This window comes from Puntigrus tetrazona, chromosome 22 (assembly GCF_018831695.1).
Source record: "Puntigrus tetrazona isolate hp1 chromosome 22, ASM1883169v1, whole genome shotgun sequence".
NCBI lineage: Eukaryota > Metazoa > Chordata > Actinopteri > Cypriniformes > Cyprinidae > Puntigrus > Puntigrus tetrazona.
In genome coordinates, this window is record NC_056720.1 from 14,216,000 (window position 1) to 14,229,031 (window position 13,032).

General features: G+C 37.8%; 1 protein-coding gene across 4 annotated transcripts in view; it reads left to right on the forward strand.

The window, feature by feature from the left end:
• Window positions 1–13,032, forward strand: part of si:ch211-126j24.1 (phosphofurin acidic cluster sorting protein 2) — a 44,790-nt gene that overhangs the window by 13,872 nt on the left and 17,886 nt on the right. For all 4 annotated transcript variants that reach the window (XM_043223347.1, XM_043223348.1, XM_043223349.1 and 1 more), the window contains exons 2-8: window positions 3,592–3,679; window positions 7,226–7,315; window positions 8,111–8,236; window positions 9,124–9,286; window positions 10,208–10,299; window positions 10,559–10,642; window positions 11,513–11,572. In XM_043223347.1, the coding sequence (XP_043079282.1) occupies window positions 3,592–3,679; window positions 7,226–7,315; window positions 8,111–8,236; window positions 9,124–9,286; window positions 10,208–10,299; window positions 10,559–10,642; window positions 11,513–11,572 (703 nt within the window). The remainder of the gene's footprint in view (window positions 1–3,591; window positions 3,680–7,225; window positions 7,316–8,110; window positions 8,237–9,123; window positions 9,287–10,207; window positions 10,300–10,558; window positions 10,643–11,512; window positions 11,573–13,032) is intronic.

Here is a 13,032-nt window from a genome sequence, read left to right on the forward strand (position 1 = left end):
GTATCGGCACGAATAGAGTAACGTTGTTACCGTGACAACACCAGTTGCTTGTTTAATTTATTATTGAGGGGGCAATTTATATATTTACATATTCGTCTAGATGATCCCAGCATCGTAAACTACTGCTCAGGTATTTCCAACTTCTTTCTATCCCTAAAACAGGGGTGTCCGAACCTGCTTCTGGAGGGTCAATGTCCTGAAGAGTTTAACTCCACCCTAATTAAACACACCTAATCCAGCTAATCAATGTCTTTACTAGAAACTAGTCAAGTGCGCTGGAGCTAAAATCTGCGAGACGTCTGCCCTTAAAGACCAGGATTGCTCTAAAAAGTTTGCAGTGAGTACATCAGGAGGCCAGAGATGTGGCTTGGCAGGTAGTTGATCGTTCTCCGACATGTTGCGCAATCATAATTTATCATCTCGTTTGGGGTCAGAGGTGATTACCCCGGCTGGTGCGACTGGCCAGAGTTCTGACTGGGATGCTGTCCTGAGGAGATGCTGGATCAGCAGCCGCGGTCAGGTTCTTATGTAAGACTGACACTGGATCCTGAGAGGCTGAGCCAGAACAGTGAATGCTCCTCTGTTTGTGCTTTTTCTCATGATCTCTGGCATGGAATGTTTGGGTCGTTCCAAGGGCTTTTCATGCCACAGGGCCTTTCAATGGCCAGCGCTGAATAGCTTCAGTCGGGTGGTTGTGTTTTGAGCTGACCCAGCATAAACGTTTCTGTGCCTGCTCTCCATCAGAGCCATGAATGAAGAACAGGAGAGGCTGATGGGACTACAAATAGAGTTGCTCATCCAGTTTAAACGACCGATTTATGGAAAATCTTGATGATGCCCTCGATATTTGCACCTATCGATAACTCCACGCTGAAAAGAAATGCACGATTTACTTTCAAACAATTTTCGTTGAGAAATTGCTGGTAAATCCCGAAAAGCGAGAAGTTGAAGTTTAAAAAGAACCGCAATCAGCAGCGAAAGAGAACAAATTTCTATGTGTGCATTGTTTGAGATGAGCATGCATGAAGACTTTATAGACCTTCCCATTTTTGAAAGTGACCACCATCATTTAACTGATAACAGTTTAATATTCCTTCTGACTTTCATTCATGTTCATTAAACATCAAAAGAGAGAAAATCTCACAACTCTTGACTAAGAATATGCTGTTTTATACATTTAATTACTTTATGCAATGTATGTAGCAGTTTTGTCTGATTGCTTGTAATTCCTATTTAATCGCTGATTTAATTTTAGGCTAATATTAGTTTTCAATTCTGTTTTTTGGGATTTTAAAACTAGCGGCAAAAATTATGAACTTTTGGTATCAAAATTTTGATGTCATAAAGAATATATCAAGGCGAAAATGACTTTACGGTACAGGCTTGATGTTTAAAATAATTGTTCTTTATAGTGAATGCTCCAATATGTTTATTTTAAATCAGCGCTTTAGCTTGTGCTAAAAATTGCAACTTATGCATATCATGACTTTCTGCGCATTTCATAGGCGAACCAATCATAACAGAGCTTATTTACATATAAATGTCTTAAAGGCGCTGAAGCAAAAACAGCTTGCGTTAAGAGAGCATGAAAAATGAAAAAAATCAAATAAATACAATACAATTAAAATACAAAATACAATTATTGCTGTTTGTTCTAGACTTAAGTGGATAATGGACCAAAAGTGAAATTATAGGATGAATGGCATCTTTAATGTTATTACCACGCACGGTACATAAAATGTGTGTCTGTAACTCAAGCGCCATTAGAGTATTGGGTTTACAGAGAGGAAAAGAGTGAAAATACTGATAAAAAAGAAATCAAGAGTGAGGTATTTCAGTCCTCAGAGAGAGGGTGAGTCATACAGGACAGAGAAATGGAGGTGTGTGTGTGTGTGTGTGTGTGTGTGTGTGTGTGTGTGTGTGTGTGTGTGTGTGTGTGTGTGTGTGTGTGTATGGGTGTGAATCTCAGGATATAAGCTCCTGACAGACTCATTCTCAGTTACTGGAACATGAAGGTGAAGAAATCTCCAGGATGAAAGTGTCGGCTGGGTGGGATTTGAAGTTGAAAGGCTCCTTTTAAAAATACATGTCCTTTACATTTTCATTTTCAAAAATGTTCATTTTAGATCAGGTCTAGACGGCAAAATTTATATCACTATATATTTCTTAATTTTGGTCGGTACAGCATAATTACGATATCCAAATGAACTCTATTTATCTGAAATAGAAATCTTTTTATCATTACAAATGCCTTTATCGTCACTTTCGATCAATTTTAATTTTATAGTTTTTGAGCGTAATAGTGAACATTAAAAAAATTGTACATTTTGATCTAAAAACGTTACTGTTTTTGCTGTGCTTTTGGATCAAATAAATGCAGCAGCAGAAGAGAAGAGAAAACGAAAACTGTAAAAACTTTTGAGTGGACTGAAACAAATGTTCCGAATGAAATGGTATAAAAGTGCTTCGATCTGTAACAAACGCATTTCGATTTTGAAACGTGAAGTGCTCATGTTTATTCAACGAAGTCAATATCGCAATACATATTGTCCAGCCCTATTTTAGATATAACTGAAAATTTAAGCGTAGCATGCAAACTCGTTTTGCTAATCGCGAGGGGTAATTAAACAGATTATCGCCAATTTTAACGTTTTTTGTGCTACTTGAGGGTATGATGATGTGTAGGGCACAGCTTCCTAGCTTCCTGTCTGGCCGAAGGCATTATTGATCCAGATAAACACTCAGGACGGAGTAATTAGCTCCCAGAAGAGAATGAGTTCATAACTGCTTAACTCCTGACTCACAGACAGGCAGCTAGAAGCACACCTTTGAGGTCAATTATGTAGTTTCTATGACACTAGCAGTGAAGTAAAAAAAAAAAGTTTCCAAATAGTTTTCCCCCAACAATCTGCCTGTCAGCCATTGGTCAGACAAACAGGAAGTCCCGTCCCAAATGTCACTGGTCGAGCTAGTTTAGAGAGCTATGTTTTGAAAGCATCACCAATACAACAATCGAAACATTTCCATCTTTATCCAGTGTCTGCACTACTTCTCTCCAGAAGTTACGAATGATTGAAATGACAATTTCAAACTAGAATTGCGTGAATCGTGGGTTTTTCAACTTGGAAATCTGTTGTTGCCGTCTCAAGCGTTTTTTTGTTGCTGTTTTATCTTTTCTTTTCGACTGTGAAACATTGCACATGTGTCGCCACCTTGTGGACAAACTAATTACTGCAAAGAAAATAAAGGCGCAAATGGTTAACTGTATGTGGCCAAAATATACTCAAATGCTTAATGTATATTTCCGAAAAAATTACCTTTCAAAGTGCTAATTATTTACTTTGTGAACACAAGTGCTCAACACATGACAATAAAAAATTGTGTCATTGTCAAGAGTCTGCAATTATTTTTCGCCAGAATTTATGAGCGATAAAATGACATTGGAGCATCTAAAAGCAATGTAAAAGCAATGTAAAAGCTCATGTGTGCAACCTCACAAATATTTCAGACTAACTTAACTGGGGATGAATTCACCTCTTGAGGATTGTGGCACCAAATAATTCTGTCTCTCTCTGTCTGTTTGTTTCTAAGGTTGTGCAGTCTGACTCTGAAGAAGCTGATCGTTCTGAAAGAGCTGGACCGCGAGCTCAGTTCTGTTGTTATCGCTGTCAAGATACAGGTAAAGTGACACCGTTACTATGTGACTTCTGTGCATGTTCTGGTCTGTCTGTCGGTGGAGTGCTGTTGCGTCGCTCGGTGTTTGATATCACACGGGCTCAGAGCTTTACACAAGACACTGTGGTAACTGAGAGCTGTTGCCAAGGCGACAGCTTGCTCAGTGGGAAGATAGGATTGAACGCAATAAGATGGCATGTGGGGCTGAAGAGGTGCATTGTGGGATATACTGAGGGGGTAATTTCAGAGCACTTGGAGGCCCTTAGCATTCCACATAGGTCGCTTTGGTCACACTATGTGTGTTCTGTACTTTTGTAAAGCTCTAACGGTTTAAAGAGAAATATTTTGACCTCTGTGTTATAAACATTACTAAATATTCGTTTTCCTAGGGGAATAGCAAAAAACGGAAAATCACGCTTTAGGGGCCGTTCCCACCGAATGCGTCTTTGTGTCTTAAAATGCAAGACTCACCGCTCAGGAATGTTTTTCAAAGAATTGCAATGCAGAACGCATCCTCCGTCCGTGTTGCGTCAAATAATACCTACTTGCCAGTGCAGCGCGTTGGAATGGAGAAATGCATTTTGTGCTATTTAAACATTTGGATATGAATGAACGCCTGTTAATGCATCTGTTCGGACAGACATTAGCATTTGCATGCCGTATCTGCAACAGATTTCAAATCTGGTGTTCCAATCTTTTTCCATCACATTGTGGAAAAAAATAACAAACCGGCCAACCAATAATGTTTTTGGCCTCATGTCCATACCTGCCATGAAAAAATGATCAACAAATTTGAGCAGTCGAGAAAATTAAGAGCTCATTTAGAGTCATTTTATATTTTGATATAACTGTAAAGTATGATTATTTAATATTCTTTCACAATTAAGCATGATAGTACATTTTATATCTTTTCTCAAAGCATGGCCTAGTAAAAAAGTCATATATTTTTATATAATTCATACTGAGTATAGTTCAAATCTATTACCATTTTCACTGACAGATAAATTTACTGATATGAAATTTAAACTTCACTTGGCATACTACAACCCACTTTTCTTAATTCGAGTCTAAAATGTGTTTTAATGTCACTTTTGATGAGGATTGTTTAATCTTTGAATAATATCGTAATTTAAATGAAGTATACATGACACACGATACAGTAATGATGCTCTTGAGAATAAAAATCTAAATCAAAAAACATTTGCAATACAGTAAGGAACGTTTAGAGAGGCAATGTGCTTCATTTTCATGAAAATAGTGTCAGTGGTGTTTAAAGATCGGTCTTTACAGTTAATTCCCAACAGGAAATGATTCTGTCACTCATTCTTCGAGGATTAAAACACATCCTCTTAGGTAACATGAAGTGCACTTGTTTCGCCCACTCATCTCTTCCAGATGGATCATTGAAGGTTTTAACCAGGTTTACAGTGTGCTCATCAGACACTGAAAATAAAGGTTGTGTTGTACTCCCAAAGCGGCGCCTCAGTGATTAAAATAATGCCTGCTCTTCAAAAGGACAGAAGATGGGTTTCTGACAGATATCTCATTATTTCTCCTCTTCTGCTCGCTGAAGTGTCCGCCTGAATCAACACTTTGAAGGCAAAACCATTCACAGCTAGTCCGCAGGCCGGACACAAGCAGACTGAGCGTGCGTTTGCTTTCATTCGGAGCTTGTTAGTGCGGAGCATTTTCTCCGGCTCTTTGTTTGGAACTCAAGAAACAGGTGGCTTGAATGTGCTTTTGCAGAGTGACCTTGATGGATGCGTTCTGCGGTTTCCAGAGAGCTTCTTCGCATTATGTTGCTCGTGTGCGTAGATTTGGATTTTGCAACTTTGAACGGTAGCCTTCCAAATGTTGTGCCTACCAAAATTAAGAGACTGCTGAAAAACGGTATTTCCACACGACTGTATTATTGTCCAGCAGGTGGCAGGTCATCTGAACCAGAAAGAAACGACAGCGAGAAGTAGTCGGCTGAACTTTACATGTACCTGTTGTGGTAAATTATTAATTGCTCACTGGTGTTTGGTCATATACAGAAAATGGACAGCAACATCAAACAAAACTATAGAGCATACAGTATTTAGACCAGTTGTTTTCAACCAAGGGGCCCGGGGTCCACTAGGGGGCCCCAATAAGTCTTAAAATTATTTAAATTTAGTAATATTAATATACCCAACTTGATTAAAATTAGTTCTGTCAAACGATTAATCGTGAACGTTTTTGTTTGCATAATGCATGTTTGTGTTTTGTGTATATTTATGATGTGTATATATAAATAAAATACATAATATGCACGTGTGTATGTTTATATATACATAATCAATACACACAGTATGCACATATATATCACGTAAACAAAAACTTTTTATTTCGGATACGGTTCATTGCAATTAATTCTTTAACGGCACTAATTAAAATGCTAAAAATACGAAATAAAAAAAACTAAAAATGTAATAAAAAGTTAATAAAAAAGGTAATTGCGACTTTTTATCTCACACATCTGACTTTTATAACGCAATTACAGGTTTACATCTTACAATTCTGACTTTTTTTACTGAGAACTGTGAGATAAAAGTGATCTTAAAACCGAATTTCAGCTTCCACAAAAGTATTGTGCGACACAACTATTCTCAACATTGATAATAATCAGAAATGTTTTTTGGGCAGCAAATTAGCATATTAAAAATGATACCTGAAGGATCGTGTGCCGCTGAAAACTGGAGGAATGATGCTGAAAAACGTCTCGGTTACGTATACAGCCCTCGTTCCCTGAAGAAGGGAATGGAGACGTCGCGTCGTATATGACCGATGAATTGGGATCTCAGTTCGTCTGTTATATCCGATGCGACCGGCTGAAAGGGAACCAGCTTTGGTCACAGCTAAAAACGGTCCCTTAACATATATTCACAAAGAAAACAGCAAATTTATATTGTAAAAAAACTATTCTATTTTTACTGTGCTTTTGATTAAATAAATAAATGCAGCCTTGGCGAGCCACAGTTGAATACAGCTATTGGCCACCCTGCCAATGATTAGATATGTGTTTAGATATGTGCATTTGCCATTAATACACCTTATCAGCCAACCAGTAATGATTATCTGTTTGTTTGTTGTGTGTGTGTGTGTGTGTGTGTGTGAGTGTATGCATCTGACGTGAGCTGGGCCGTGACGGATCGCCACATTAGCAGGCAGATGAATGTTAAAGCAGGGGTCTCAGATGTGCCTGTGAGTGGTTCGCAGCGAAGCGAAACGGACAGTAACAAGGAACACAAATTATTCAACACATTTGGTGTGACTGAGTCATTTTCTGTCTTGTTTAACGCTTTCGCTGTCAAACCATACGGCCAACATTTCAATTTGCGAGCACCAGTCGGTATTCAGCGACATCACATTGCCTTTCGGTTTTTTGACTGCGTGGGTTTATTTTCAAACTTTGCGTCAACGTTTGACTCGATTTGCTTGAGGTTGCATCAGACGTTTTTTTCTGTGATTATGAATACATGTGTTTGTAAGAGACAGAGGTCGGACAGATGTCTTTCTATGTCTTCAGGGGTCAAAGCGCATCCTGAGGTCGAATGAGTACATGCTCCCACCCAGCGGCCTGATGGAAACAGACCTGGAACTCACCTTCTCCCTACAGGTACACCTGAATAAATGCTGTTGCGTTTGTTGGGAATAGGTGTTACTTAGGTGAGAATGTCTGTTGTCTCAATCTTAGCGTTATGGTAGGTCATGCGATTTTTGTAATATTTTAGGTAATAAAACAGCCTATTTTTGTAATATTTTAGGTAATAAAACAGCCTATGAATATGATATGAATACATCCATTGAAATAATATTACATATTAATTGATTAATTAATAGCCATACACTTAATAAATTGCATCCAAAAGAGCTTTTGTTAACATTATATGTGTATGTGTACTGTGTAAATGTATTATGTGTATATATAAACACATAAACATACAGTATAGATATATTTAAAAAAAAAAAAAAAAAAATATATATATATATATATATATATATATATATATATATTTTTTTTTAGTTTTTAAATATAGAATTTTGTAAAAAATTCTATGCTATTTTTTGTTACTACCCATCCATATCTAGTTGCATATTTAGTTGAGAAAGTGTGTATAAAAAAAATATCAGTAACTTAAAACTACCTACAACTGAGTTTTAGTACTTTGCATGGAGTGTTTACTTCAGTACCCTTTGTTTCTTCCGAGAACCCTCTATGTTTTTGCTCAGTTTGGGTCGGATATCCGGCACTACTAGCTGACACTTTGCTTTGACAGGAAGTATGAAGTGAAGATTTCATCAAATAAACTGTGTGTGTGCTAGCGTCGTCCCAATGTTGCTGATAAAAATGATGTAATCTCAAGCAACAATACGCTCAAATCACTGTACTGTTGTACTTCCTTTTCTTCAGTACCCACATTTCCTGAAGAGAGATGCCAACCGGCTGCAGATCATGCTTCAAAGGAGGAAACGCTATAAAAACAGAACTATTCTGGGCTACAAGACGCTGGCCGTTGGTGTTATTAATATGGCTGAGGTATGGGTAAATCAATCACTAAAACCTGGTGTCCAGTTCACTGAAGCTTCTGCTAGACTGACCGTGACCTCTTTATTTCACCCTTCTTCTTTCGTAGAAAGTCACTACGTCAATATGTTCTCTCACATCACACATTAAAGGAGCCATATACAATGATATGACTGATGGATTGGCTGTTGCTGCCGCCAATGTTGGGGAAAGTTATTTTTAAAAGTAATGCATTACTAAACGGCAACTTCGTTATTACAAATGCAATTTAAAAAGGTAACGACAAAGCAGCGATTTGCTAAGTTTGAGAAAGTAGCAGTTCTGAAACTAATTAGAGTGCAAATATGATTGCTTTTTGGATAGTCGTTGCTAAAAGTATGGAATGAGTGCAGTAAATTCGTTCTCTTTTGTAATTGTAGTTGAGTTTGGGGTCTCTCGTGTTAATAATAATTAGAATGTTAGAACACTTAATGACTAATATGTCTTGTTCTTTGTTTTGGAGACAATTATTCTCAAAAAGGTCTGGTGTATAGGAGTGTTGGGGGCCTTTATGCGAGCGTGGACCTCCTGGTACATTTTATTCAGCTATTTAGCTTTCTGAAAATGCCTGCAATTAATCTCGACAGTTTCACCCCCGCAAATTCCAAATTCCCCTCTGCAGAGATTCCGGCGATAATCATATTCAATAGAGACTCAAACGCAGAAAACTCTGAACATAGGGCACAATTCATCTGTCCAAGAGGTCGATGGGGAATGCAACCTTGAACAGATAAAAAAACCCCAGAAGCTTTCAGATGGAGGTCATGTGCTGGACTTAAGCTGAAAGGACAAGAAGGCGTTTGAAGAATTCAGTCTCTTTTGTCCATGTGTTACTTATTTCTGAGTGTTTATGTTTAAAGGTGATGCAGCACCCGACAGATGGAGGCCAGATTTTAGGTCTCCATAGTAACGTGAAAGAAGCACCGGTGCGTGCAGCAGAACTGAGTGTTTATTCACTGTCGAGTCAACCTATTGACCCAGAAGATGGCAGTGGTCAGCCAGAGACAAAGGCCAAAGCTTCAGGTGATTTACTCGAATGCATTAGTACATTAAAATAGAAAAGTGTGTTCACGTTTAATTCAGCTGATCGGCTGAAGAAACCAATGAGCTTGCTCCTCAATATTCAAATACTCAGCCAGTGCCAGTTGTAGCAGTCACTGTGTTTCAGATATCCTCCACCTTTCCCAGCCACATCTGTATAGATCTGCTGTGGTGTAATTTCATGCCACATATCTGAGTCGTATAGAAAGCATATAGAAAAATGTTAACATGTTAACATCGTCATGTAAATTACAATGCTAAACTCGCAGAGAGTTGTCTTGAATTGTTGTTTGGCGCATTTCTGTGGGCAGTCCAGTAATTTCAATAAGAATCCACACAACTGAGAATCACATTAGCTACATGGCTACAGTATTAATGAGACAATGAACTTTTTTTGCCTTTGAAATTTCACAAATGTAATAACATCTAAATGGCAAGGAGGAGAACACATACTGGATAAATCTTCAACCACTACATCAAACCACCCCATATACCCAGCCGTCCTTGCAATCGCATGACTGTACAAACCACAATATTCCATCAGTGAATGGGTTTTTGTTTATGTACAGTCGTTACATTGACTTAAAGATGCTAATGGGCAGTTTGAGTGCATTAAGATGCAATAAAGATAAAAAGTCCCCCGGAAACAAAGTCTACCACAAAACATCCTCCCGTCCATCATCCCGTCCAGAGCACGCACACAAAAAAGTGACTGATGATGTGGTTCGTTAAAAGGGAAAGTTGCTTTAGCTTCTCAAGCGTTCTCAAACTGGAGCAGTAAAATCATTTTAATGCTTTGGGGTTTTTTTCTGTTGTATGTCAGATGGTACTGTATGCCTGAGGCCAATGCTGCATGAAAATGTCAAGTACCATGGGGTCATTAAATGTCTCTTTCTCGTTTAGACCGTTCTCCAGATATGGATAACTATTCTGAAGATGACGATGATAGTTATTCGTCAGAGCAAGAGGCGAGTGATGACGCCGTTCAAGGCCAGGTCAGGAGTTCTTGCTCTAAAAAATAAAGTACATTTTTATGTAGTTCCCTGATTGAATGTAATCTGTCAGTATCGACAGTCTTACTGGTGTTAGGTTATATTTAAATCAATACTGTATTGGGAGAACTTACCTAAATGAGCGTTGTTCTCATTATGCTGGATTTTGGGAAGTTGGTTTTTAATTTAATAATTTTCCAGTTTCTTTACAAAAGGATCTCTACTTATCGAAAGCATCACATTTCTTGAAATTCTGTTTTAGGACCTTTATGATGAAGATGATGATGTTCAGCGGAAGCCAAAAAAATCTAGGAGGAAAATGATTAGAACCACATCTATGACCCGGGTATGTACAGATATACTCCTTCTGCATTTATCCTGGGGGACCGGTAACAAAGATCAATTACTTAAAGCAAATGATATGACCCAAAATCGAGCCCTGGGGAATATCATCTTTGTATATCAGAGAATACAGTTTTACCAACTAATATGATAACTGCCAATGGTTGACATGATTAAATTGTATTATACTATATATCACTGTAATATAACCCACCCTGTTCTCTATTTGTTTCTGCATGCAGACGTTGTCACAGCAGAACAATTAGATGACCCAATCTGTTATCATAGATTAATTGTTTTGATAAAAGTCACTTCAGATGGCTGCCTGATAGAAACATAGATACATTGGCTTTGTGTCCTAAAGGTGCTGTTTGGTTCAGTGTTATCTGGTTCACAGAAGGTCATAGGAGGCGATGTTCTAATCCTCTTAGGCTAAGCTCACCATCAGGAACACATCAGGAAAACAAATGTTAACCTGGTATCAATGTGTAAACTAGAGCGACACTAATAAAGATTTTCTTACAATTTTCTGAAACACATTTTTAAAGTGTGTACTGTCTACTAACATTATAACTTGATTATATGATGCAGTGCACTAATCGTGTACATACATGTTAAAAAAATACAACAATATTTGGACGTGAATACATAGCAGTTAATAAGTTGGACCAAAAATGGTATATGCAATTGTTTTCCATTTAGTTTAGTTTTTGGCCTATTTTACTATCTAAACTAAAATGCACACCAAAAATTATAATCATTTTACTATGTTTTATGTAACACACTTCTTTGTATCTGTGATTATAACATGTATTGCATTGAACAGTTGCATCTTGGAAGTCCTTAATGACGTATTGTCTCCATTTCTTTATAGCAACCCAATTTCAAGCAGAAGTTTGTCGCTCTCCTGAAAAGATTTAAAGTATCTGATGAGGTGAGAATTTTCTTTGTCTTTTCATAAGTTACAGCAGGGAAAAATATATTGACGCCTGAAGTTCTAGACTCTAGACTGTACTTTGCAGTCCTGTGCTTTGTAATCACAAAATCACTTCAGCCATGAAATTCAACCTTTATAAAAACAGCCCTGGGACTTGGCAATGATTGATCTAGTAGCTGAAATGTGAGAGGAGCTTTAATTTTTGCAGTGTAAGGTATGATGTATATCGCTTCTAAAACTAAACGTGCTGCTTTGCTCTGAGAGGACAAGTTATGGGGTCATGACTTAGGTCATACATTTTTCTAGAGCCAACAGGCAAGATTTAAGTAGCTTTGTGGTCTCATTGTTAGAGTCTAAGCTTGTTAGTTGATAGCGGTTTGACTCTTTGACTTCCTCGTCCTCTTGACTTGGCCGCCACATTCCGTTATCCAAACCCTACAGGAAATGATCCAGATTTATTTGGCAATCAGCGCAGCGACTTCCTGATTCAGGATGATGACACAGTTTTGTGGCATTGGCAAGCTGTTCCCATGAGTAGCATTGCCAACACGGGCTTGTCGATGCAATAGCTCACTTCGGGTGTGTCTCAAATATGTAGCGTATTTCAAAACACCTGTGGGATAAACCTGTGATTGACAGTTGAAGAAATTATTTCACTTTTGGGGATTTCCAAGAACAGTTAAATCACAGCTACTTTCATATTTTTATACATTACAAGAAAACTTTGTAGCAATGCAAAACATACTACAACATTCATTGACGAATGCCTTTGTAAAATCACTCTGTGGTGTTCAAGTTGGGTTAGCTGATCTTCTGTCTGGGCCAAGTTAGCGTTCTGCTTTTTTAGTGGAGCAGAACGAGGCTGACAAAGTCTGTTTGTGTGCTGACACATTTTAAACCAGTGGTCACTTATAAAGGGCAGATCCAAGATGGAAGATGTAAAAAGAGCGAAACGTGTTTGTTTCGCTATCTTAGAAAAGAAGTACAATATCGCACATTCTTTTAAGTTCTCGTTATTAGGACGATCATTCATATGCCCCATTTACTTTCAGACCGTCTCTTATCTTCTTTCTGTCTTTTGTTTACTTTTACACAATGAACTTTCTGTCTTTCAGCCTCAGCTGCCTGAGGAGATGCGTTGTGTGAATGGGTCGTTACTGGCGATTGTAATGTCCTGTGAAAATTCCTCCTAAAAAAGATTGCTCTGAATAAATGGTTGGCTATTTAAAATGGGCGAATCATGCTCAAGTCACATTCCACTACAAAAACATCTTTATTAGTAATTTGTCATTCACTGTAATGTAAAACAATCTAATGTCATAAATTAAAGGCAGTACATTATAAAGTACATATATTTTAAATACGGAAATAATCATTACCGGCGGGCAAAAATTAAGTGAAGTCAGTTTGGTGAAATGTGATCTGGTCGTGTTCTCCTTTTGAGATTTACCAATATT